The sequence below is a fragment of the Equus quagga genome, chromosome 7 (assembly GCF_021613505.1).
Source record: "Equus quagga isolate Etosha38 chromosome 7, UCLA_HA_Equagga_1.0, whole genome shotgun sequence".
NCBI lineage: Eukaryota > Metazoa > Chordata > Mammalia > Perissodactyla > Equidae > Equus > Equus quagga.
Genome location: NC_060273.1, coordinates 39,962,736 through 39,990,660, shown reverse-complemented (window position 1 = coordinate 39,990,660; position 27,925 = coordinate 39,962,736). Strand labels below are relative to the sequence as shown.

General features: G+C 38.0%; 1 protein-coding gene across 1 annotated transcript in view; it reads left to right on the top strand.

Annotated features, from left to right (window-relative positions):
• BAZ1B (bromodomain adjacent to zinc finger domain 1B) overlaps positions 1 to 27,925 on the top strand; it is a 79,458-nt gene that overhangs the window by 19,292 nt on the left and 32,241 nt on the right. The window contains 6 exon segments of the mRNA XM_046666484.1: positions 7,051 to 7,252; positions 9,657 to 9,778; positions 11,933 to 12,130; positions 20,103 to 21,804; positions 26,753 to 26,891; positions 27,406 to 27,539. Of these exon segments, the coding sequence (XP_046522440.1) occupies positions 7,051 to 7,252; positions 9,657 to 9,778; positions 11,933 to 12,130; positions 20,103 to 21,804; positions 26,753 to 26,891; positions 27,406 to 27,539 (2,497 nt within the window).

Genomic DNA, 27,925 nt, shown 5'->3' with positions numbered 1-27,925 from the left:
TCGTAAAGCCGGCCTTTGAAACTTCCCCCAGCCCCGGTCCTCTCCGAGATCTCCGGCAATCCCTAGTCCCACGGGGCGGGCAGCGGCAGCTGGGGGTCGCCCCGCCCTCTGGGATTCTCCCCGGGCCTCTCCCGGAGCCGTGAATGCTCGGAGCCGTGAATGCTCGGCGTGGCCCCTCTGCTAATGGCAGATAGAGAGTTTTTGTCTGCTGCCCGGGCGGAACTCCGGCGCTTCCCCTCCGGGTCGCAAAGCCGGCCTTTGAAACTTCCCCCAGCCCCGGTCCTCTCAGAGATCTCCGGCAATCCCTACTCCCTCAGGGCGGGCAACGGCAGCTGGGAGCCCTCCGTACCCCCAGCGACTCTCTCTAGGACCCTCCGGGCGCCGCGAACACCAGGCGGGGTCTCGAACACCAGGCGGGGTCTCCCCGCCAATGGCAGGGAGAGACTCTCCCCGCGGGCTCAGGTGTGCAACTCCAAAGTTTCCCTCTGCGTTTAGGAGTAATTGCGGGGGGTTTAGGTAGGGTTCTGGTCACCTGTTTCCACCGTCGCTCCTCTGTTGTGTGCTCGCTCCTGCCCTAGATGTGTGTAGATCCTCTGGGGGCGTCCGTTGGAAGAAAGCCGCTTGCGGGTCTAGGCTGCTCATCGGGGTCGGAGAGTTTTCACCTATTTCCACATCCTCCCGGAGGAAAGTCTGTCCGCCTTCCGATGTATAGTCGCGTGGGTATCTCAGACGTCCTGAGATGCTGTCTGGATATCCTTTGTCAAGCGATAAGTGTCCAAATAGTTGTAGACTCGAAGGGGGAGAAACAAAGAGGACTACTCACGGCGCCATCTTGGATCCCACTCCAGATTCTGTGTCTTTCTGCCTTTCTGCTCTGCTCTTCTCAGCGTGTTCGGTCTGGTCCTTAGCTTTGTTGCCTCTTGGTTGTGAATTGTATTCAGAGTGAGGAAATGCTTATCTAAGCATAGTAAGAAACTCTTTACCAGGAGCATATTCTCCCCCACCCTCCTTTGTCTTTTACATGTTATTGGCAAGACCATGGCTTATATAACCACCCTTAGCAGTAAGGAGGCTGAGAAAGTGAATACTGCCTTTCGTTTTTTTAAGCCTCAAAAGAGGCAAGCTGGCGCTGGCGTAGTGGTTAAGTTTGCATGCTCTGCTTCCATGGCCTGGGGTTTGTGGGTTCGGATCCTGTATGCGGACCTACACACTGTTTATCAAGCCATACTGTGGCAGCATCCCGCATGCAAAATAGAGGAAGATTGGCACAGGTGTTAGCTCAGGGCCAATATTCCTCACTAAAAAAAAAAAAACAAGCTGGCAAGACAAAAGAGGGAGGGATATGGCTTATGTAGCCCAACAATAGCCAGTAAGTGATGGGACAAGGATTCAAACTTTTGTCCTTTGTCTGGTTCCAAAGTCTGTCTTATTTTCTTAATTTACTTTGACTCCCTGTATCTGCTAGCAACTTCTTTTTGTATTTGTGATGTCTGTGGGATCACCAGTGGGTTTTAATCACACACTTTATATCACTCAGCGTCCTGGCAGGAAACAGATGGCATATTCAAATGGTGTAATTGAATTGAGTTTAATAAAGGGACTCTAGATAACAGACAACATCTGATCTAGGTCAAGGAAAACTAACAAGGAAGGGTTAAGTACTCTCTGGCTGTCAACAGTGGAGAGACTTGACTACTTCTAGACCCCAAGGGAACAAGGGGAAGGTGTAGATATTGGAGCTAGAAGAGAGTAGTGTAGTTGTAGAAGAATACGTGGTAGTAACATATAACCAACCTGCTGGGAGATAGGGGAATAAATACCCCAGTGTCACTTTTCTTCCACTGTCTCATCTTTTGCTGATACTTCCTATGGGCTAAACTCGCTCAAATCTAGAGGACAGGGGAGCGAGCCCTTTGGTGAGGAAGATTGGCCCTGAGCTGACGTCTGTTGCTAGTCTTCCTTTTTTTTTTTCTCCCAGTACATAGTTGTGTATCCTAGTTGTACGTCCTTCTAGTTCTTCTATGTGGGATGCTGCCTCTGCATGGCTTGATGAGTGGTGCTAGGTCTGTGCCCAGGATTTGAACATGTGAACCCCAGGCCACCAAAGTGGAGCATGTGAACTTGGCTACTACACCACTGGGCCGGAAGGGAGCCCTTTGATGTAGTCCATAGAGGTCAGCCTATTTAAGCACAGAGCAAGGCAGAGAAGAATGGAGATAGATTTGGAGCAAAAGGAAAATACTCTGCACACCTTTGCAAGGTGGAAGATGAAAGGTTTGAGGAAGGGAGAAAGAGATTCGGGAGATATGCCCATAAACATGTAAAAAGATGTTTAAATTCATTAGTAATCCTGAAAATCAAATCAAAACCATAGTGAGATCATTTTGTACATGTCAGATTAGTAAATATGAAAAAGTCAAAATAACACTAAGTTTTGACAAGAATGTACTACTGCTCATTCACTGCTAACTATTTTGGTAAAAACTTTGGCTTTACTGAATACAGTTGATATGCACATACTCTTTGACTAAGGATTTTATTCTTGAGTATTTACTCTTTTTAATAACTAATAATGTTGAGCATCTTTTTGTGTGCTTCTTGCTATCCTTTTATTCATATTTTCTTTGCAGTGTCTGTTTTAATCTTCGTCGTTTTTGTTTGTTTGTTTTGAGGAAGATTAGCCCTGAGCTAACTGCTGCCAATTCTCCTCTGTTTGCTGAGAAAGACTGGCCCTGAGCTGACATCTGTGCCCATCTTCCTCTACTTTATATGTGGGATGCCTACCACAGCATGGCTTGACAAGCGGTGCCATGTCTGTACCCGGGATCCGAACTGGTGATCCCTGGGCCGCTGAAGCGGAACATGGGAACTTAACTGCTGCGCCACCAGGCCAACCCCTTCATCCTTTTTAAATTGGCTTGTTTTCATGTTTTTCAGTTTTGAGAGTTCTTTATATATTCTGGATACAAATCCCTTATTCAAAATACGCTTTTGCTTTTTCTTCCAGTATAAAGCATGTGTTTTCCTTCTCTTAACAATGTCTTTTGAAGTACAGAAGATTTTAGTTTTGATGAAGCTGAATAGAAAGCAAATACACCTAACTGTTATCTATAATTACATTTAATATAAATGATCTAAACATTTTAGTTAAAAGGTAGGGATTGTCAGATTGGATAAAAAAGCAAAACTGCTGCCTGTAAGAAAGACACAAATAGGATAATAGTAAAAGGATGGAGAAAGAGATACCGTCCTAACATTAGTTGAAGGAAATCATTTTGGAGTGACTATATAAGTATCAAAGTAGATTTCAGGGCAAAGAATATTACCATGGATAAAAAAGCATTTCATAATGACAAAGGGGTCAGTTTATTAAGAGGACATAGCACTTCTTAATGTTTATGCATTTACTAATGAGAGCTTCAAAATATATGGAACAAAAATGGACAGAACTACAAGAAGAAATAGTCAAATCACAATTATAGTTGGAAATTTCAACACCCCACCCTTCTCCCTGAGAGAAAAAGTGGACAGAAAGTCAGCAAGAATATAGAAAACTTGAATGACATCATCAACCAGCTTGACCTAATTGTTATTTATAAAACGTTCCTGGGCCAGCCCTGTGGTACAGCGGTTAAGTTCGCACATTCTGCTTCTCGGCGGTCCGGGGTTCGCCGGTTCGGATCCTGGGTGTGGACGTGGCACCGCTTGGCAAAAGCCATGCAGTGGTAGGTGTCCCACATATAAAGTAGAGGAAGATGGGCACGGATGTTAGCCCAGGGCCGGTCTTCCTCAGCAAAAAGAGGAGGATTGGCAGTAGATGTTAGCTCAGGGCTAATCTTCCTCAAAAAAAAAAAACCCAAAACATTCCATGTAATAACTGCAGAATACACATTCCTTTCAAGTGCATAATTTACCGAGGGAGACCATACTCTGGTCATAAAAAAAGTCAATAAATTAACAGAGTTTAAGTCATAGAAAGTATATACTCTGACCAAAATGGAATTAAATTAGAAATCAATAACGTATCTGGAAACTGCACATGATTGGAAATTAAGCAACATACCTTTAACTTACTCATAAAGAAGAAATCAAAAGGGAAATTAGAAAATATTTTGAATTGAATGAAAATGAGAACACAATATAATTAAGAGTTTGTGAGATGCTGCTTACAGTAGTGCTTAAGAGAAATGTGTAGCACTCTAGAAATGTGTAGCACCACTAGAAAGATCTTAAATCATTGATCTTGTCTTCTACCTTAAGAAATAAGAAAAAGGAGAACAAATTAAATCTAAAGGAAACAGAAGAAGAAAGGAATTACTAAGATCAGAGCGGAAATCAATAAAATAGAAAATGGGAAAACCGTAGAGAAAATCAGTGAAACCAAAAGCTGGTAATTTGAAAAGATCAATAAAATTTATAAGCCTCTCGGCAAACTCAGGAAAAAAACAGAAGACACAGATTAACCAATATGAAGAATTAGAGAGGTGATATCATTACGGAGTCTACAGATATTGGCGGGATAATAAGGGAATATTATGAATACCTTTATACCAGTAAACTTGACAGCTTAATGAAATAGACAAATTCCTTGAAAGACACAAACTGCCAAAGCCCACTCAAAACAAAATAGAAACCTTAATAGCCCTATATCTATTAAAGAGATTGAATTTGTATTTAAAATCATCCCACGAAGAAAACTCCAGGCCCAGTTGTCTTCCCTGGTGAATTCTACCAAACATTTTGGGAAGAAATAGTACCAATTCTATAAATACTTTTCCAGAAAATAGAAGAGGAGAGAATTCCTTGCAACTCATTTTATGAGGTTGACATTACCCTGATACTAACACCATACAAGCACGTTACAAGAAAAAACTACAGACTAGGAAAAAAAGTCTTTTCACAAAACTTCCTTGTAAACATGGATTAAAATTTTAGCAAATGAAATCCAACACTATATTAAAAGGACAATACATTGTGATGAAGTGGGGTTTATCCTAGGAATGCAGGGTTGTTTTAAATTTGTAATTCTCCTTATTGATAAATAAGAAGAAAAGCCATATAGGCATCTCAATTTACACACAAAAAGCATTCGACAAAATCCAACATCAATTCCTAATGAAAACTCTCTGGAAACTGCGAAGAGAAAGAAACTTCAACCTGATAAAGGATATTTACAGAAAAACCTCCAGCTAACATCATACCTAATGGTAGAAGACTGAATGTTTCCTCTCCCGCTCTATTTGGCATTGTATTGGAGGTTCTAGCCAGCGTAGTATGTCAAGAAAAAGAAAAGGCATCCTAATTGGAAAGGAAGAAGTAAAATTTTCTTTATTTGCAGACAACATGATTGTCTATGTAGAAAATTTCATGGACTCTACCATAATACTTAGTAGAACTAAGTGACTTTAGTGTAGTGGAGATATACAAGATAAATATACAAAAACCAATTTGTATTTCTACATGTTAGCAATAAACAGTTTGTAATTCAAATTTCAACAGATCAATACTATTTACATTAACATCAAAATATATGAAACACTCTATAGTAAATCTGACAAAAGATGCAAGACCTATACACTAAAAATTATAAAACATTGCTGAGAGAAATTAAAGACCTTAAATAATGGAGAAATGTACCTTGTTCATGAGTCAGAAAAAATATTAAGATGTCATCTCTTCCCAAGTTGATGTATATATTCAATACAATTGCAGTAAAATCTCAGCAGCTTTTTGGTAGGAATTGCCAAGCTGATTGTAAAATTCATTTGGAAATGCAAAGAATCCAGCCAAAACAACTTAGAAAAAGAACAACACGGGGCTGGCCCCATGGCCGAGTGGTTAAGTTTGCGTGCTCTGCTTCAGCAGTCCAGGGTTTCACTGGTTTGGATCCTGGGCATGGACATGGCACCTCTAGTAAAGCCATGCTGAGGCGGGATCCCACATGCCGCAACTAGAAGGACCCACGAGTAAAAATACACAACTTTGTACCAGGGGGCTTTGGGAGGAAAAAAAGAGGAAAAATAAAAAAATCTTTACCAAAAAAAAGGAAAAAGAACAACAGAGTTAGAGGCCTAATACTTTCTGATTTTGAGCCTTATTTTAAAGTGTTAAGATGGTATGAAATTGTTGTAAAGATAAACAGATCAGTGGAACAGAATAGCATCCAGAAAAAGACTCACATGTGTATGTACATACATATACACACACACTACTGATTTGTTTTTCTGCTTTTTCTCCCCAAATCCCCCTAGTACATAGTTGTATATTTTAGTTGTGGGTCCTTCTAGTTGTGGCATGTGGGATGCCGCCTCAGCATGGCCTGACGGGCAGTGCCATGTTCACGACCAGGATCCGAACCAGTGAAACCCGGGGCCACCGGAGCAGAGCGCGTGACTTAACCCACTCGGCCACGGGCCCGGCCCTGCTGAGTTTTGATAGAAGTGGAAAAGTAATTGAGTGAAGAAGAGGTAGTCTTTTCAACAGATATTTATGTGTATGGTTGATGTTTTTAAAAATGGAAATTCTTGAACATCTCAGGTTTGTGCAGTGGTTGCTGTTTGGCCTTAGTACATTGGTATAGGAATTATGAACTAGATTGTGATTTTATTATTATTTTTTTGTGAAGAACATTGATTTTGAGCTAACGTCTGTTGCCAGTCTTCCTCCTTTTGCTTGATCAAGATTGTTGCTGAGTTAACATCTGTGCCAATCTTCCTCTATTTTATGTGGGATGCCACCACAGTGTGGCTTGATGAGTGGTGCTAGGTCCACGCCCAGGATCTGAACCTGTGAACCCTAGGTCGCCGGAGCGGAGCGCGTGAACTTAATTGTTACGCCACTAGGCTTGCTCCCTCATTTTACTTTTTGAGAGTCAACCCATAAGTCTGAGAAATAAAGTTGGAAATAGGTCACTACTTGTCTACATTATGGCTTTAGTGAGTTTTTGTTAGGTAAAGTGGAATGTCTATCAGATAATGTATTTTAAACATCATCTTTAGGTTTCTAGTTCTTATCTATTATCTTTGATTCTCTCTACTATCTTCTTTATAGGTTGGGAAAGAAAAAATGCTCAAGGTGAGGATTGTGAAGATTCATCCTTTGGAGAAAGTGGATGAAGAGGCCGCTGAGAAGAAATCTGATGGTGCCTGTGATTCTCCCTCAAGTGACAAAGAGAATTCTAGCCAAATCGCTCAGGACCATCAGAAGAAGGAGGCAATTGTGAAAGAGGATGAAGGAAGGAGAGAGAGTCTTAGTATGTATGATGCTAGCTCTCCGTATTGAGTTATGCAACTCTGTTCATTTTATTATACACAAATCTTTTTGAGTTCTCTAGCGACTAAATTTGTAATTGAGTTTTGTAGATAGACATGCTTTTGTTCATTTATGATGCAGAAAACAACTAAAATATCCACAAAATGAATCAAGACTTAGATCTCCCTACACAGTTAAGACCACTGGGAAGTCATTTCCTCTAGTTACTTAGAAATCTCTGTGTACATACCTAGCTACTCAAGATGGCAAAGAAAGTTTACTTTATTTTTCTTTTTAAGTTGGAAATATGTATATATGTGTGGAGGGAGGTTTCAGAGTAGGAGGGCCAAATTCTAATCTCTGTTTCTCTTGGCAATGCACGCCCATGTGGTCGTTTTAAGATATTTCCTTTTATTGATATTCTTTAACTCAAGTCCCTCTCATATGGGAACTGCTAGAATTCTGAAACTTGTGATGTCTAAAAGTAATTTTTAGGGACCTGGAGACTCTAACAATAATGTTTTGAAAGTTGAAGAACTTAGACATTCCCCAGTGGGAAATTTATTCAGCTTCTGAGGCCTTCATTTTTTTAAAAAAGTCTGTGTAAGTAAGGAATAGCATAGATTCCTTCGGTCTCAAAATGTGAGTGCTCAAAGGGTTTGTGTATATTGACCCCCCTTCTCATGACTGTTAGAGGATCAGATATTTTTACTTAATTATTAAACTGTTACAGAGTTTGAATTGGAATGTTATGCTGTCCTTCATTCTGTTTTGTATTTCTCCAGATGTTTTGGATGTGCAGATGGTTTTTAGAGGGACGTCCTTATCTGGTCCCAAGGAAACTTCAGAGACTTTGTTGTAGCTAGCCCACCCCAGTTGTTGATGCTTCGGTTTTGTTTCCCACTCTGTATTATGAATGCTAATGTCTATGTTTTTCAGTTTCTCTCTTCCTTCTTTTTGATACTGAAGTTTTTTATATGTGCATGACTTGTAATTCCCGAGACTTGAGGTCAATAAATGTTTTAGTTAGGTATTGGCTGATGATGTCTTTTGACACTTCTTTTCCTCTAAAATCAGATCATTGGAATGCCAGTGATATGTTAGAGTTGTTACTTATATGCCTTAAGCATTGTGTACCAGGAACCCCTAGTTTGAGGCTTTGGTTTTTTTGGAGTGTTAGGTGCCATAGTTAAGGTTTTAATTACTGGGACATAATGTTATTGTTAGTATGTGGAAAGAGTGCTGGCAGGCTAAAGAATTAATGGTATGATGTCCTCTGAATGTTTTCAGGGGAAACTTGATTAGAATTTCCATAGAAATATGATAGACAAATTCTAGTACCGTATACAAAATATTTTCTCACCAGGTGACCTTGCTTTCTTTCAGAGTTTTGTTCTGCCGCCTCCTTTTTTTAGTACACATGTGCTGTTCTATTTCATTCATGCCCGTAGTTTAAACTCTTAATCTGTGTGTAGGCTGATGATTCCCAAGCCGAGATGAGTTTACTTTCTTAACTTTCAGCTAGTTCTCACTTGTATGTCCCAAGCAATTCAAATTTAACATGTAAAGCTAAATTGATCATCTCACTCTTTGTGTTGTCTCCCCAAGCAAGTAAACAAGAGCCCTCCTGTTCTTTCAACATTCTCTTACTCAGTTAATGACACAGTCATCTACTAGGTCTCTAAGGCAGGAAACTTGGAAACCTGTAACATTTCCACATCCAGTTGGTTACTGTCTTCTAAATACCTTGACTCTTCTCCGTTCCAGTTATATTAATTCAGATGTTAGTGTTGCCTCTTCTGATTTCCTTATCTTCAGTCTCACCTTCCCATTTTATTTGTTTTCTAACTGCTGAAAGTGTTCTTCCCTTTTTCACACTAGTGATCTTTCTGGAATGTACATCTAGTCAGTTAGACCAAAAGTCTTTTGTTTCTCTACTGTCCATAAGACAAATTCTAGTCTCTTTAAACCATATACAAGGTTGTTTATAATTTGGCCCCTACTTCTTTAGTCTGATTTTTATTTTATTTTATTTTATTTTTTACCATACTCTAGATCATATTCACCCATACCTCATTACATTGTATAATGACTTGAATAAGTTATTCTTTCTAGGCCTTTCCTACCTATCTTCCAGATTAAGTTAGATGTTGCTTCTCTCTGCTTTCATATTATTTTTCTGTACCAACCTCTATTTTAGTATTTACCACATTATATTATAATTATTGTTCACTCCTCCCATAGACTTTAGCTGTTTGAGGTAAGAACTTTATGATTCATCTTGGTGCCCCATCACTGAGTGCCTGGTGCAGGATAGATGTTCAATAAGATTGGTGTTAATGAATGAATAGATAGAATAAAAAGAATTATTTTTTTTCTCACTAATTTTCTATTGATTTGACTAGATGACAGAGCACGTAGATCTCCACGGAAACTCCCTACTTCATTAAAAAAAGGAGAAAGAAAATGGGCTCCTCCAAAATTTCTGCCTCACAAATATGATGTGAAACTACAAAATGAGGATAAGGTTAGTTGGCACTTTATATTACACCTCTTACATGTAGTAGATGTTGTTTAAGAAAATATCCTGGGGCTAATTTTCTCAGAGAAAATGTGCTAAACAAAAATGTAAATGAATGTTTTTACAACAAATTCTGAGTCTTAGTAATTATGACTTTAAGTTAAACTGTATTTTCTTTCCTAGGAGATAGCATGCTTTTTTTCTTTTTATTAAGAATCATTAGAGTGTAAGTAATTTGCATTTAAGCTTCAAACTCAGTTTTTTGAAAAATAAGAATCTGTTCCCAGTAGTTATGGACTTCCTGAGGAAATACCTCTTCTCAGTTAAAAGTAGAGCAGTTTGTGGGTCCAGCCCCATGTCTGAGTGGGTTAAGTTGACGTGCTCTGCTTCGGCGGCCGGGGGTTTCGCAAGTTCGAATCCTGGACGCAGACCTTGCACCGCTCGTTGCGCCATGCTGAGGTGGCAGCCCGCATGCCACAACTAGAAGGATCCACAACTAAAAATATATACAACTATGTACCGGGGGGCTTTGGGGAGAAGAAGGAAAAATAAAATCTTAAAAAAAAACAAATAGCGCAGTTTGTAATATAATTAAACTCATAAACTGAGTCAACTCTAACCAGTGCTTTTACAAGGAATCTGTGGAGGTAATAATCTAAGATAGTAAATACCCTTGAAATAACTTAGTGTTATGTTTTATTGATTCTAAGATGTTCATCTTTCATATTTTTTAACACATCCAGAATCAGAATATATCTTAAAATCAGTTGGCAAAAATTTTTCTCTTAGTGGTGCATATAATAATGTCTTTCATTAATAGCATCTTTGCTTCCATGAAGTAGGGCGTACTACTTCCAGGTACTCATATACCTGTATGTGTGAAATCTTAGAATTAGAAAGAAGCGGGATAGGAGGCTGGGTGTGGAAAGCAGCGGCACTTCTTTATGTTTAACTGGTTTATAGAAGAAACAGCTAAGGCCTGAGAAATTTAATAATTCTATCAAAGTTCCTAATTTAGTAAATGAGGTTGGGAAGGATTATATAACTCAGATGTTTTGCCTCTTCAGGGTGGTGGTTTTTTCCCCCACCTCAGAATGTTGACTAGTCTTATTCCATTTTGACTTACTTGTTTTATAGTTAGTGATCTGAAGATGTGGCTGGACTTTTAGGATTTCTTTATATTTGAAAATTGGATGTTAAATACAGTTTTTCACTAAGTTTCTTACCTCCCGTTCAGCAAGGTAGCTAGTTAAAACATTATTGCTGGGGAATCTCAACTACTTCCCTAATTATGGGAATTCTTATTCTTAGTGGGAATTCGCATTCTTATTGATGAGTGTAAATTGCTTTGTACACAGGTAGTAAATATAGTTTATAGGAAGATAGAAAATACAAATAAGAAAAAAGATATGTCTAACCCCGTACTCAGAGATGACAATTGGGTGAATATAGATGTGGTTAATGGTGGTTAGCTTTTAAGTGACTTTTAAAGGAAGGAATAATGTATGTACTCTTTTGTAACTTGCTTTTTTTGTTTACATTTCAGATGTATGGTAAGCATCTGTAATGTTATTAAATTTTCTTGCAAACAGTATTCTCAGGGTGTAGCATGTATGATAGTCGCCAGGGGAGTTTATTGAAAATGTAGATTCCCATGCTCTACCTCCAGGGGTTCTGTTTCAGTAAGTTTGGGATGAGGCCCAAGCACCTGCCTTTTATTAGCACCCTAGATTCTGATAAGTTTGTCCTGATTGAGAAACATTTTTCTCCCACGTCTGCTTAGTGTTCATTTTATGAATTTATTTTAATTTAAAAAATGAATCCCTTATTGATGTACCTTTATGTAGTTTTCCCTTCCTTTGTTTTTTTGCTTTTATAAACACTTGATGATGATTGTCCATTTACTTGTAAATTCTTAATAAGACGACTTTCTGGTTCAAGGGGTATTCACATTTTTAGGACTTTGATACGTATTGACAAATTGCCTAGCGATATCTTTAACATTCTGTCTCTGAAAATTAGTCTACTTTTTCTTCCATCTAGTTTGTAGCCTTATTTTATAGATTGCATTATACTTTTTCTGGAGAGAACATAAATCTTTGTTCTCATTGGTTAATTGCGTTTTATCCCATGGTGACTTATTTATATTTGTTAACCTAGATCATCAGTAATGTGCCAGCAGACAGCTTGATTCGTACAGAACGCCCACCAAATAAGGAGATACTTCGGTACTTTATACGGCATAATGCGTTACGGGCTGGTACTGGTGAAAATGCACCTTGGGTGGTAGAAGATGAATTGGTGAAGAAATATTCCTTGCCTAGCAAGTTCAGTGACTTTTTACTTGATCCATACAAGGTAAGATCACTATTAGTTTTTGGACAGCAGGGTAGAACACTGTTAGATGCATTTATTTTCTCAGATGACTCTGATAGTATTAGATTTATAGCAGATTTGGAACTCTAATGTTAGGTAATGAATTAAAAAATTTTCAGATATATCTATTTCATCTAGGTTGTGATGTGGGGTTGGTAGGGGAGAGGCCACATTGATTATCTCCCCTAGTTCAATTTATTTTTTACTCTGGTTGCATAATTAAAAAACAAACTACATACATTTGCTTTTTTGCCCCAGTTCCTCCTTGGAATGAGGTATGGTATAAGTACAAAAAATATTTTGTAAATTGATTTCCAAAAATGAAAACTGATTTTGTATATCAGATAAGATGACCAAAAGGACTTGGAATAAGTACTACTTTTTAGCATAGGTTAGTAAAAAATCTAGCATTTCCCTTTTGAGATGTGTGTTTTTCTTTAATCATCTCATTTGATCTTCAAAACATTCTTGTGAAGTTGTATCTTATTTTCCAGATGGGGAAACTGAGGCTAGCCTAATTAGAACCAGCAGAAAGTGAATGACAAAAGCCAAGGCATTAGCCCTGGATTTCTTTTCTTTTCCTTTCTTTTTTTTTTTTTTTGAGGAAGATTAGCCCTGAGCTAACTACAGCCAGTCCTCCTCTTTTTGGCTGAGGAAGCCTGGCCCTGAGCTAACATCGTGCCCATCTTCCTCTACTTTATACATGGGATGCCTACCACAGCATGGCGTGCCAAGCAGTGCCATGTCCGCACCCGGGATCCAAACGGGCGAACCCCGGGCTGCTGAGAAGTGGAACGTGCGAACTTAACTGCTGCGCCACCGGGCCAGCCCCTGGCCTTGGATTTCTGATTGTGTTTTCCATCTCAGTGTTTCTCCAGTAAGATTTTTTATGTAGGTTTTGAGAGTATTTATGCTTCCTTTGTTGCTAAATTTACTTATTTGCATACTGATGTTTTTCTCTTGGTCTCTGGGTCAGAATGGGCGAGGGCTGCTGATTGATTGAAACTAAGTCTGAGTTCCAGGATTTCTTTTTCCCCCCTTCCTTTTTCTTTTTCTTTTTTTTTTTTTTGAGGAAGATTAGCCCTGAGCTAACATCTGCTGCCAATCCTGCTCTTTTTGCTGAGGAAGACTGGTCCTGAGCTAATAACATCCGTGCCCATCTTCCTCTGGTTTTTATGTGGGACGCCTACCACAGCATGGCTTGCCAAGCTGTGCCCTGTCCGCACCCGGGATCCGAACCAGCGAACTCTAGGCTGCTGAAGTGGAATGTGTGCACTTAACTGCTGTGCCACCTGGCCAGCCCCGCCCCTCTTTCCTTTTAATTGTGTAAAACAAAGGACATCTTGAGTCATAAAACTGAATTACCTTAGTTATCTTAGTTTGATTTTGCTGACAAAAGTATATTAAGAAATAATTTTCTCTCTCCCAACATTGATAAAGACTTCCAACCATAGTTCAGCGTTTCGCTTGTTTTCTTATTCTAGAGCAGCATGATCAAGCATTATCTTCCATTATGCTCTTTAGATTTTTATTATTTGCATGAAAAGGAAAATTTAGGAATTAGTTGACTTTTTCTAGATCAGAACTGAATTTTCCATGGAACTCTAGTGGACCTAAATTTTTTCTTAAATATTTTTATTTACTGAGCAGAAATTGTAATTCATCGTTATTTCATTGCTGTAGAATTTTGGAACTGTGATATGGCTTTTGGTGGTTATAACATGAGATTACTATCTTTTATGAGAATCCTGTATAAAATCATCTCTGAATGGATTTTTAGACCATTGGATCATATGAGTCCTTAAATGTTTTCCTGTTTTTAAATATGACATCTGTCTTTTTTGTGTTTTAGTTTAGTGATTCAAGTATATGAATAATATGAAAGAAAAGACTGAGTATTATTTATGGGTAAAAGGTCTTTGGAGTTTATTAGAACAAAAAAGCTTATCCACACTTTTTGTAGGAGCCAGAATCTAGAATTCCAGGAACTTATATCTTGTGATTGCTGAAGAAATTAGCTACTCTCAAATTTTCTGATGAGGGCTGAAAATATTACTGAAATCTGGCTGTGATTCAGATTGAGGCTGGGAAGTGCAAGCTTGTTTAGACTAAACTGCTGTGAGAAGGCAGTGACTCTACTTAGAGAAATTGAGACTCAGGTAAAGGACCAGTTTACAACATTAAGGGAGTATACTTATCTTTTTATTTATTTTCCCAACCTTAAAGAATAGTTGCTTATTCCCTAATACTATTTGACATTTCACTGATTTTTGTCTCCTGAGTTTTGCATAAAAATTGTATTTTTCCATTTCGTAAAATTAGTTTTCTTTTTTCTTTCTTTTTTTTTTAAATTGGTTTTCTTAAAGAACTTTTGGCATCTCAGCCAGGTCAGAATATAATAAAGGCACAGATAAGCAGACCATAAAACATGGCTTTGGATTATATCCTCATGTAAAGGAAATTTTAAATAGTGCCTTGAGGATTAGAGTTGATCACATTGATCCGCCTATCCCAAAGGCAATAAGTGAAAAAAATTTTTTTTTCTCTTTGTCTTCTCTTTGGTTTTTATAGAAATAAATGTTCTACTAGGCTGTTGAGTACAACTACTGCAGAGAGAGATGAGACCTGGAGAGAGGAAGCAAGGTCTGAGTAATACTTTTAGTAAAGGACTGATGGGGAGAGCTTAGATGGGAAGATTATTTAGAGATAATAGAAGTTTGGAGTGTTATCTGAGGACGGTCTAGTGTGATGATGAGGGCGTGTTTGTGGTCTTGTAAACTCTAGAAAATAAATTACTTGAGAATAAGAACTATCTTACTCATTTTGTATCCTGTGCTGTTTAGCGTACGTATAACAGGTGCATGTCTAGTGAATTCATTTTTTTTGTTGTTTTGAATTCATTTCTTTAAGAAGTTCTATTCATTGAGGAGAAAAAAGCAACTGACAGTTTAGGGGTAACATAATTTTTTGTAGGCCTTAATGACTTGGAAGAATGATTTAGAAGGCAGTTGGGTGATTCGTAACTGTCATCTAAGCTGAAATCAGCCATCTGAGCTCATTTGCTTCTTGTGATACATCGCAGCTCTAGAGTTTTGTTAGTCTATCTGTAATGTCTGAACTCTTATTTTGGATTGGTGTATCCTAGTAGGGAAGCTTGTGGATAGAGGCGTAACAAAAAAATAACGCTTTTTAAGATATTTGGAATCCTGAAGTGATTTGGACTGATTTAATATAGTTCTTACTACATTTAAGAAACATTTTATTTTGAAATAATTTCATACAGAAAAGTTGACAAAATAAAGAATTTCCGTGTACCCTTCAAGTAGATTTCCTCAAATGTTATCAATACCACATTTGTTTTATTATTTTCTCTCTTTACAAACACAAATTATTTTTTTCTGAGCCATTTGAGGGTAGCCTGTAAGGCAGGATGCCCTCTTACAAAATACTTGAATATGTGTTTCCTAAAGACAAAGATATTTTCCAGCATAACTGTAGTATAGTTATTAAAGTCAGGAAATTAACATTAAAAGAGTACTATTATCTCACCTACAGTTCTTTTTTTTTTTTTTAAAGATTTTTTAAAATTTTTTCCTCCCCAAAACCCCCCGGTACATAGTTGTATATTCTTGGTTGTGGGTTCTTCTAGTTGTGGCATGTGGGACGCTGCCTCAGCGTGGTTTGATGAGCAGTGCCATGTCCGCGCCCAGGATTCGAACCAACGAAACACTGGGCCGCCTGCAGTGGAGCGCGCGAACTTAACCGCTCGGCCACGGGGCCAGCCCCTCTCATCTACAGTTCTTTCTCTACTTTGGCCACTTGTCCTAATAGCATCCTTTTAGCCAAAAAAAATTTATTTTCATTTTAAAAGAATCCTGTGTAGAATCATGTATTGTATTTACTTATGTCTCTTCAGTCTCCTCTAATCTGGAACAGTCCCTTAGCTTTTCTTTGTCTTTCAAAAACTTTGACGTTTCTTAGGAATACAAGCCAATTATTTTGTATAATGCTCCTCAATTTGGATTTGTTTCCTCATGATTAGTTTCAGGCTATGAATTTTTGGTAGAAATAGCACAGAATTAATGTTGTATTCTTCTTAGTGAGTCATATCAAAAGGCACATGATGTAATTTTGTCTCATTACTAGTGATATTAATTATATATTTTAAAAGATGTTTCTTATCTCTCCTAATAACTGATGTTTCAAGTAAGTATTTGTAGCCCTAAGATTTTTCTTTAAATAAATTTTGGCTCTTGAAGTTTATGAGTTAGAGACTAGAGCAGAAGTACTTTTAAAAATAAATTACATTAATTTTCAAGTCACTTAAAAATAGTTTATAGTAACACATTTCACAGATTTGCTGATAAAGGCATCTAGAGATTGAGATAAGCCTGCTATGTGAATGTGTGTGTTGCCTTGAAACTCCTAATACGGTTTTTTGCGTGAATGAGAAGAGTGAAATGAGAATCAGAATATAAACTGCCATAGTTTTCTAATTTAGGTTTCTGGCTGCTTACTAGTAAGTTAAATTTAGCATCTAAATGAGCTGCTATAAATAAAGTTTCTTCATTTTTATCTTGTTTATTAGATTTCCTTATTTGTGGTGGTGGTTTGTTCCAGATGACAGGGAACAAGTACAGAATTGTGTACACTTTTTCTTACAGCCTCTTATGTTGCTGAGACGTTCATAAATATTTTTTTCCTGTTTAGCAGTTAGGAAGGGCCTTTGCCAAAAAACTATAATGCTGCTATTTCAGATACCCATTCTTTTCTCCCTCTACTCTAGTAGATTACTTATGCTGAATGGGGGAGGGGGGAGACCCTTAGCACATAAGTGGTTTTATACTTTTTCAGATCCCCCTGAGTCCAGCCATGCCGGCTCCCATTTGGCTGTGACTGCCCAGTATGCCCTATGCTGAGATGATCCAGTTACTGGAGGACTGCTCACGCGGGGAGCCGGCCTGTTGGGAGGGGGTTGGGTGAGTTAATTTCTTTCATTTTTTAAGAAAAAGAAAAGTTATATGGTGTGGCTTGGCAAAAAACACACCTTATAAATAAAACTGGGTTGCTGGACCCTCTCGTGGCTAAGCCTTCCCACCTCTTTCTTGCATCATTTCTGCATAATACAGTGCTTCTAAGTAGAAGAAATTTAAAGAACGTTATGCTAAATTTGAGTGACTTTTTAAATAGAAAGATATATAATCAGCAAATTAAGAAGTGGCCCAATTATAATAGACCCTATTAAAAGATATCTATTTAAAATGGTAGAAATGAAACAGCTTCACATTAGTCTCCTGTTTAGTGATAAATTTCATTGTAGAATGACTTTAAATATAACTTGTTATCCTGAGTATTAGAAAAAGTATCAATTGGTTATGTCTATACTCTAAAGATTTTCCAAGCTATCTGAAGAGGAGAATGGTTAACTTTTGGAAGACAGTTCTTGCCAGGGTAGTGTTGGGTCTTATTCTATGATTTGTAGGATGTTCTCTGAAATATTGTTCTCTTTGGAGTCTTGGTACTGTTACTGTCCACGAGGAGAATGGAATCTTACATAAGTTATCTTGGCTTATTCTTTTTAACGTTTTTAAATTTAGTTCTGGGGAACTAGAATTGGGAAATTCTGCTTCTGGGGAAAGTATCCTCTGATTCATTGGTAGTGTTTATATTCTGTAGTCTGTGAAACCTCTTTCTCAGCCTGTACTGAGGGTAATTGGGGAACAAAATATCCAGTTTTAGTCAGGCAATAAAAACAGCCAGTTAGAGGAACAATAACCTGCAGTCACTTGTATTTCTTAAAAGGAAGATTGGCCTTTAAAGTTAGAGAACTTAGCCAGAAGAAGGATTTAGGCATAGCCCGCTCGTTCATTGCAGACCGTATTTCTGCTCTTATGCTGCGTTGGTTCTGTGAGTTTGTTTTTTTGATGGTTATATCCTTAATGTTTAAATCTTATTTGGCATTTTAGTACAGCTTATTAAATTAGACTGCACCTGTTTGTTTACTCCTAACAAGAGCATTAGATGTTCCTCTGTATCATCTCTGGGATTTATTTCACCATAGCCATTTCCTGATACAGTCTTTTTAAAGGGGCTCATAATTTCATATTCGATAGTCTTTAGTTTTTTCCTTGCCTCCAGTGCCATCCCACACTAATCTGTCTTGCCCATTGCCTGCAGACTGGTTCTTTGCTGTTGCTTTTATCAAATTAGTCGTTTACACTCAAAAACCTAAAGTTAAGTTCAGCAAGTCTCTCAGTGCCCTCCATGTGCCCTCCAGCTGCTTTGGGTAATAGAAATCAAGTATTCTAGAGGTTATCTAGGCTTCCTCTTAATACTTGAAACAACAAATTTTTGTTTGTTTTTTGAGATTTTACTTTTTCCTTGCTTGGTTATTATTTTGTTTAGTTTGCATTTTAGCTGCCAGGCTTTTTTCTTTGCTGATTTTGATGCTTTAAAGAATATAATTACAGTGTGAATTTGTTTTTTTAAATACAAATTTAAACAGAAACAATGGTATCATGACGAATTGACTGAGTTCTAGCCTGTTTTCTAATTCTACATAATGGGGATAAAGTGGAGGTTTGAGGAGACAGAAGATGTATGTCTGGGAGACTGGGAAAGTGAATGGTCTAAGGGAATATACTGTGATTACTGGGGGGCGTTCAAGACCTACTTGAGGTACCTGGTGCGATGAATGTAAAGTAAGACCACACACTGTTGTTGTATCCTTTATTCTAGTCATGCTTAAGCTGAACATGTGTAGGCCAGGATTAAGTAGATACAATAGAGCAAGAGAGGCAAAGAAAGCACAGGTTTATGCAAGATTGATTATAATGATGGACTATGGAATTTAATCTGGGTAAAGAAAGATAAGGAAGTGAGCTTGGTGAAAATGTGATAGAATTAATGGATTTAAGGTTCTGGTGGGATTGAAGGATTGCAGAGTTGGGGTACTAGAGGGGGTGAATTTGAAAGATGTGAGGGGATAGTCAAAGAGAGAATTGTATGAAATTGAGAATTTAGAGGGCTTATAGTTAGTAGTGTATTCATCGGAATGAGTTCTTCAGGTATGGGGAGAGGAGAAAGAAGAGTTTGAGGAACCAGGAGTTCAGAGTCAGGAGGGTTCCTTATTTGTGAGCAGTGTTTTTGTTGTTAGCATACTCATGGATACTTTTAATAAGAAAATATGCTTCTGAATTTGGAGAAAGATATTTAAATAGTATACTTTTTACTTAAAAGCATAGAATACCCCAAGTTGGAGCAAAGTTTTAAAGAACAAAAGTCCAGTCCTGTCTTAAGAGCAATACTTTAAAAATTCCTCAGAGTGGGGCCAGCCCTGTGGCTGAGTGGTTACGCGTTCTGCTTTGGAGGCCTAGGGTTTTGTCAGTTTGCATCCTGGGCCCGGACATGGCACTGCTTGTGAAACCATGCTGAGGCGGCATCCCACATGCCACAACTGGAGGGACCCACAACTAGAAATACACAGCTATGTACCGGGGGGCTTTGGGAGAAAAAGGAAAAAAAAATAAAATCTTTAAAATTCCTCAGAGGTTGCCATTATCTAGATCCAGCATCCTTAATCTGGGATCCATGGATGGACTCTGAAATTGTATGTATACTTTTGTATGTTGTTTCTGGGGGAATGCTTCACAGATTTCATTAAAGTATTTAAGAACTGCTAATCTGTATATACAGAAAACTGTTTGCATAGCAAAAATAGCTAATATTAGAGTATAGATTTTTAAGTCTGGGTATCAAGAGAATTTTTTCTTGATATGGCTAAAACATTAGCTAACATTCATGTCTTTGTTTTTTCAGAGACATAATGTCTATGGGGAGAAGTGAATATATAGCTTCACCTGGGTAGCTGGGGACCAAGTCCTTTAGTTTGTTTAACTAGTGCTTCTTTAAATTAGTTTTTAAAATTAATTTTGCCCCTCTTCTTAAATTCTAGTACATGACTCTCAACCCTTCCACTAAGAGGAAGAATACTGGATCCCCAGACAGGAAGCCCTCAAAGAAATCCAAGACAGACAACTCTTCTCTGAGTTCACCACTAAATCCTAAGTTATGGTGTCATGTACACTTAAAGAAATCCTTGAATGGCTCACCACTCAAAGTGAAGAACTCAAAGAATTCCAAATCTCCAGAAGAGCATCTGGAAGAAGTGATGAAGATGATGTCACCCAACAAACTACATGCTAACTTTCACGTTCCTAAGAAAGGCCCACCTGCCAAGAAATCAGGGAAGCACAGTGACAAACCTTTGAAAGCAAAGGGCAGAAGCAAAGGCATCCTGAATGGCCAGAAATCCACAGGGAATTCCAAATCTCCAAAAAAGGGCTTAAAAACTCCTAAAACCAAAATGAAACAGATGACTTTGTTGGATATGGCCAAAGGCACTCAGAAGATGACACGAGCCCCACGGAATTCTGGAGGTACACCTAGATCATCTAGTAAACCTCATAAACATCTGCCTCCTGCTGCCCTACACCTTATTGCCTACTACAAAGAAAACAAAGACAGGGAGGACAAGAAGAGCGCCCTGTCCTGTGTTATCTCCAAAACAGCTCGTCTTCTCTCTAGTGAAGATAGGGCTCGTCTCCCAGAAGAATTGCGAAGTATTGTTCAAAAACGCTTTGAGCTTCTGGAGCACAAAAAGAGGTGGGCCTCTATGTCTGAAGAGCAACGCAAAGAATATTTGAAAAAGAAACGAGAGGAGCTGAAAGAAAAGTTGAAGGAGAAAGCCAAGGAGCGGAGAGAGAAAGAAATGCTTGAGAAACTAGAAAAACAGAAGCGGTACGAGGACCAAGAGTTAACTGGTAAAAACCTTCCAGCATTTAGATTGGTGGATACCCCTGAAGGGCTGCCCAACACACTCTTTGGGGATGTGGCCATGGTGGTGGAGTTCTTGAGCTGTTATTCTGGGCTACTCTTACCAGATGCTCAGTATCCTATTACTGCTGTATCCCTTATGGAAGCCTTGAGTGCAGAAAAGGGTGGCTTTTTATACCTGAATAGAGTGTTGGTCATCCTCTTGCAGACCTTATTACAAGATGAAATAGCAGAAGACTATGGTGAGCTGGGAATGAAGCTGTCGGAAATCCCTCTGACTCTGCATTCTGTTTCAGAGCTGGTGCGGCTCTGCTTGCGCAAATCTGATGTTCAGGAAGAAAGTGAGGGCTCAGACACAGATGATAATAAAGATTCAGCACCATTTGAGGACAATGAGGTACAGGATGAGTTCCTAGAGAAGCTAGAGACCTCTGAATTTTTTGAACTAACATCAGAAGAGAAGCTACAGATCTTGACAGCACTCTGCCATCGGATTCTTATGACATACTCAGTGCAAGACCACATGGAAACCAGACAGCAGATGTCTGCAGAATTGTGGAAGGAACGGCTTGCTGTGTTGAAGGAAGAAAATGATAAGAAGAGAGCAGAGAAACAGAAACGGAAAGAAATGGAAGCCAGAAATAAAGAAAATGGAAAAGAGGAGAATGGGTTAGGCAAAACTGATAGGAAAAAAGAAGTTGTGAAGTTTGAGCCCCAAGTAGATATGGAAGCTGAAGACATGATTAGTGCTGTGAAGAGCAGACGGCTGCTTGCCATTCAGGCTAAGAAGGAGCGGGAAATACAAGAGAGAGAGATGAAAGGTAAAGTCTTGTGTTGAGAGAAAAGGAGAAGCCCTTTAGAAGATAGTAAAAGGAAGGAAATTACTAAAGTACTGCTAGAGTCTCTATTTGTCATAACTGTCTAGTTATTTTTGTGTAATAACCCATACTCTATTAAGTATGTCATATAGCAGGAGCGGAGCGTTCAGCCTGGCATTCTGCAGTTAATGATAGTTTGGCTTAGGTTAATGTGATGTTGGCATCTTTTGGGTTTAGTAACAGACCAAATCCACAAATAGGTGTGGTGGAAATAACATACAACTTGGGGAATTCCTGACATGGGTTCAGACTCTGCCTCTGCCTTAGCTGTCTTTCTTTGGGCAAGTTAGTTTATCCATGCCTCAATTTCCTCATAAGCTTGTTAAGATTGTTAGAACAATTGAATGACGAGGTATTTGAAACCCTCAGCACACAGCCAACTCAGATATTAGTGTTTGTCTTATTAAGATGTAAGAACATAAAAGTTTTAGGCTTTGATACACCATCACATCTTAACTTTTGGGGCCTGGCCCCGTGGTCAAGTGGTTAAGTTCACTCTTTCTCTCTCCGCACTTTGCTTCGGTGGCCCAGGGTTTTGCTGGTTCTGATCCTGGGTGCAGACATGGCACCATTCGTCAGGCCATGCTGAGGCAGTGTCCCACATGTCACAACTAGAAGGACCCACAAATAAAAAAGATACAACTGTGTACTGGGGGGACTTGGGGAGAAAAAGCAGGAAAAAACAAAAAAAGATTGGCAACAGTTGTTAGCTCAGGTACCAATCTTTAAAAAAAAATCAACTTTTTTTGAAACAGCTTTATTAAGAAATAATTCATATATCATACAAGTCATCCGTTTATAGTGTACAATTCAACTTTTAAAATATATTCACATATATGTGTAACCTTTATTACAGTCAATTTTAGAACATACTCATTACCTCAAAAAGAAACCCCAAACCCTTTAGCTGTCATCACCCATCCACCCATCCTCCCCAGCCCTAAGCAATCAGTCAACTACTGTCGATAGATTTGCCTGTTCTGACAAATATAAATGCAATCGTATAATAAATATGTGATCTTCTGTGATTGGCTTCTTTCTCTTAGCATAATATTTTCAAGATTCATCCACGTTGTAACGTGTTTCGGTACTTCATTCCTTTTTATGGCTGAATATCTTCCATTGTTTGAGGCCGGCCCTGTGGCATAGTGGTTAAGTTTAGTGCTCTCTGCTTCTGTGGCCTGGCTTCGCGAGTTCAGATCCCAGGCATGGACCTACACCACTCATCAGCCATGCTCTGGTGGTTCCCCACATATAAAGTGGAGGAAGACTGGCACAGATGTTAGCTCAGAACAAATCTTCATCGGCCAAAAAAAAAAAATCCATTGTTTGGATAATACCACATTTTGTTTATCCATTCATCAGTTGACAGACATTTGGTTTGTTCCCATCTTTTGGCTACTGTGAACAATGCTGCTGCAAGCATTGGTGTACAAGTTTTTGTGTGGGCATAAATTTTCATTTCTCTTGCTTATATACTTAGGGATGGAATTGCTGGGTCATATAGAACTATGTTTCACTGTTTAAGGAACTGCCAGGCTGTTTTTCAAAGTGACTGCACAGTTTTACATTCCTACCAGTAGTGTATGAGAGTTTTGATTTCTCCACTTGTCTGCATCCTTACAACACTTGTTATGGTTCTCTGATTTTAGCCATCCTAGTGGATGTGAATTGGTATCTCGTGGTTTTGATATGTATTTCCTTGGTGACTAATGACGTCAAACATCTTCTCATGTGCTTGTTGGTCATTTGTATGTCTTCTTTGGAGGAATATTAATTCAGATCTTTTGCCCTTTTTCAAATTGGGTTGTCTTTTTATTATTGAGTTGAAAGAGTTCTTTAGGTAGTCTAGATACAAATCCTGTATCAGATATACGGTCTGCAAATTTTTTCGCCCGTTTTGTGTGTTGTATTTTCACTTTCTTGATAGTGTGCATTGAAGCACAAATTTTAAAAATGTTGATTAAGTCCAATTTATCCATTTTTTTCTTTGGTTGCTTTTGGTTTTAGTGTCATGTCTAAGAATCCATTCCCAAATTCAGGGTCATGAAGATTTATCCCTATGTTTTTCTTCTAAAAATCTTAACGTTTTAGCTGGTATGTTTAGGTCTTTGATTCATTTTGAGTGAATTTCTGTGTATGGTCTGAGGTAAGGATCCAACCCATTCTTGCGCATGTGGCTGTCCTGTGATGTCTCAGTATCATTTGTTGAAAAGACTGTTCTTTCTACCATTCAATGATCTTGGCACCCTTGTCAAAAATCATTTGACTATAGACACATGGATTTATTACTGGACTCTCACTTCTATTCCTTTGATTTATGTGTCTGTCCTTATACCAGTACCACAGTGTCTTGATTATTGTTGCTTTGTAATAGTTTTTTTCCCTGCGTTTATCTCCCCAAATCCCCCCAGTACCTAGTTGTATATTATAGTTGTGGGTCCTTCTAGTTGTGGCATGTGGGATGCCACCTCACCGTGGCCTGATGAGCGGTGCTCTGTCTGCACCCAGGATCCGAACCAGTGAAACCTTGGGCCACCAAATCAGAGCATGTGAACTCAACCACTCAGCCACAGGGCCGGCCCCATGTAATAAATTTTGAAGTGGGGAAATGTGAATCCTCTAACTTGTTCTTTTTTAAGATAGTTTTGGCTATTCTGGGTTCCTTGTAATTCCACAATAATTTTAGAATCAGTTTGTTAACTTCCACAAAAAAGCCAGCTGGGATTCTGGTACAGAGTGTGTTGAATCTGTAGATAAGTTTTGAGTATTGCCGTCTTAATGATATTTTGTTTTCTGATCCATGAACATGAGTGTTTTCCATTTATGTAGATTTTTAATTTCTTTTAACAATGTTTTGTAGTTTTCAGAGTATACATTTTGTATTTCTTTTGTAAAATTTATTCCTAAGTAAATCTTGACACGCAAGGATTCTGCTTTGCTATTTCTTATTCTATATTTGTATGTCCCTTCTTGTATCCTGAGAACCTTGGCACCCATCAATATCAATACTTACTTGTGTGATCAATCTTACAGTGTACACAAAGTTCTAGTTGCTATTACCCACAATAAACCAACTAAATTTATTAGGGTTTTTTTTTTCTTTAAGACTGAACTATTTTGATCATGTTGTAGTTTCCAACCTTATGAAAGTTTTCAGCTTATGAAATAAAGATGGTAAAAACCATTTATTTGTCAAAGTTGGATGCTAAGTATTAGACAGATAGATACCTAGAAATAGTCTTAAATTATGTGAGAGATTTTAGGTTAAGTCAAACAACTTTGTTGTTTTAGTAGTTCTTTCATTAGAAAATACATATCTTTTAAAACAAATTTTAGTTTACTTAAGGCCATTGAAATGTTTAAGTATCTGTATATGTGCATGCACAGTGTGTGTGAGTATGTATATATGTGTACTTTTCGTTTTTTTTTTTTATTCTTTTCCCCAAAGTCCCCTAATACATAGTTGTATATTCTAGCTGTGGGTGCCTCTGGTTGTGCTCTGTGGCCTGATGAGCGGTGCCATGTCTGCACCCAGGATCCGAACCAGTGGAACCCTGGGCTGCGAAAGCAGAACGTGTTCACTTAAACCACTTGGCCACGGGGCCGGCCCCTGTACTTTTCAATTTTAAAGACAGTATAATTGCATTCCAAATAAAACAGCATGTAGATTAACTTTGTATATATCACACTTCAGCTGTGTTTTACCTGAACTGTAATGTTTTCTTCTTGAGTTCCTGAAGTGTCCCTCTGTGTGTTGTATTTATCTTAATATAGGAGAAAGGAAAGGTGTATCATATTCTATTATTGATATAGAGAAACAAGGGACAGAGAATATTAATATTTTGCAAAGACCAGTATTTGACTTAGAGTTCAGGTCTTTCCATATCTAGTTCAGTGCTGTAACCTCTGGAACTAAATTTGGTCTTCTTTTGATGACTTGTCTTAGATTGCTTTTGTTTCTTGGTGGCCTCAGGAAAAGGACTTTTTCTTTATTGTAATTTATCCATTGCTCTTGTCATTTACCTTTGTACTGATCTCTACTGTAATCATTGTTGCAAACATGCAGTTCATTCAGGCTAGAAAACTTTATTAAAGGTAACATATATCATGATGGTTTTAAATAAGAGAGATTTGTCTTAATTTTGTAAAGTAACATCTTTAAACTGATGCATTTTCCAGATCCTCACCATGTTGTAGATGTTGTCGTCAGTAGAAGATCAGCATGAAAAATTGTGACATTGTAAATAGCAGTGCTCTGTACTTATAGTAACAAAATTTGTGACAGTTATGGAAAAACTTAAAAGGCAAGATTACTGGACTTCTTTTGTTGTTGAGGGAAATTTGTATCTGGATAGAATAAACCCATGTAATGAATGATCGGCAACAAATTGATTATAAATTTCTTTTTTGCATCATTAACAGTAGTAACTTGCTAAGTGGGAAAATAGTATTCAATATGCAATAATTGTTATTATCCACAAGTGCTTCCCTGCCCTTTTTCTCAGTTCTTTTTTCTTGTCACCAAGGGTAATAGGCTGAATTACTGTCAGATTCCTCAGGACTAAAATATGTTAGTGTTTCCTTCCTCAGGAAAAAAAAATCAATAAAATTAATTATTAAAATTAATAAGTTAAATTTTGGAGAAAAAAGATTTTGCATTGAGTTGATGATGAGACATCACCAGATTGCAAAGAACATAGGAGGACCAGATAGAAATTGCTGCTTTGTATGTCATTTTTTTAAATAACAGATTGGAATTAGGAGAAGGAAACTAAGGTCTGATGAAAATTATTTTATACCAAGCACTTTTCACTTCGTATCTTGTTTAATTTGTAAGAGTGGAATTTACTAGAAAAAAATCTAGTTGATTCTTTTTTATCTTTAACAGTGAAACTGGAACGTGAAGCTGAAGAAGAACGAATACGAAAGCACAAAGCAGCTGCCGAGAAGGCTTTCCAGGAAGGAATTGCCAAGGCAAAACTAGTCATGCGTAGGACTCCTATTGGTACAGATCGAAACCATAATAGGTAAGTTATTAAACTTAATTTTGTCATCTTTTAGGGCTATTATATTGTTAATAGTTATGAAATGGTCTCAAGTACTAAGAATAGACAGGCTTTCCTGTTTGTGGATTTGGGAAACAGAATTACTTAGCACACATTTATTGAGTATTGACTGTGCCAAATGCTAGGGTTACAGAGTTACATAGGACATGACTCTGTCTTTGAAGATACCACAGATATGAAGCTCAAATTGTGGTGATAAGTGAAATGTAATCCAAACAGAGGTCTTTAAAAATGGTTGTATATTTTAAATGCATACTTTGTGTAGAACCTACAGGAGAGAAATATTAAAAGTTACAAAAATTACAGATATTAAATGAATCTCAAATTCCAAAAATTGTGGTATCCTATGCTTTACTTTATAATATGTATCTGACTGAATGTTCAGTGATAGTCTATAATCATCTTCTCCAACAGTAAAGTCATCTTGCGCTCATGATCTATCAGTATCTTATTAATATGTGGTTGTGATTTGTAGATACTGGCTTTTCTCAGATGAAGTTCCAGGATTGTTCATTGAAAAAGGCTGGGTTCATGACAGCATCGACTACCGATTCAACCATCACCGCAAAGACCATACAGACTCTCCTGATGAGGACTACTGTCCCCGTAGTATGTACATCTATTAGTTATTCTACCCTGCTCAAATAGGGTCAATATTAAGGACTGGCTTACCTTTGTCACTTTTTCCATTTGCAAAATTTCTTTATTGCCTTCTTAGGTAGATATATTAGAGTGGGGTAGGAGGATGTGAAATGCATAGAAGAAGGAAGGAAACTAACCATTTGATTACCAACTTTGTTCTAGTCATAGTATGAAAAGTTAAAGAGCTTGAGTGTCAGCATGTTTGGGTATTAGATTATATACAAATAGCTTTCAAACTTTGTTCCTTGGAAATCTCTTTGTTGTAGGTCCCTCAGGGGCTGGAGTTAAGATAAGGGGGCCAAGAAGGCAGTTATGTGTTTTCTTCCTCCACTTTTAAATTCATTTATTCAGTA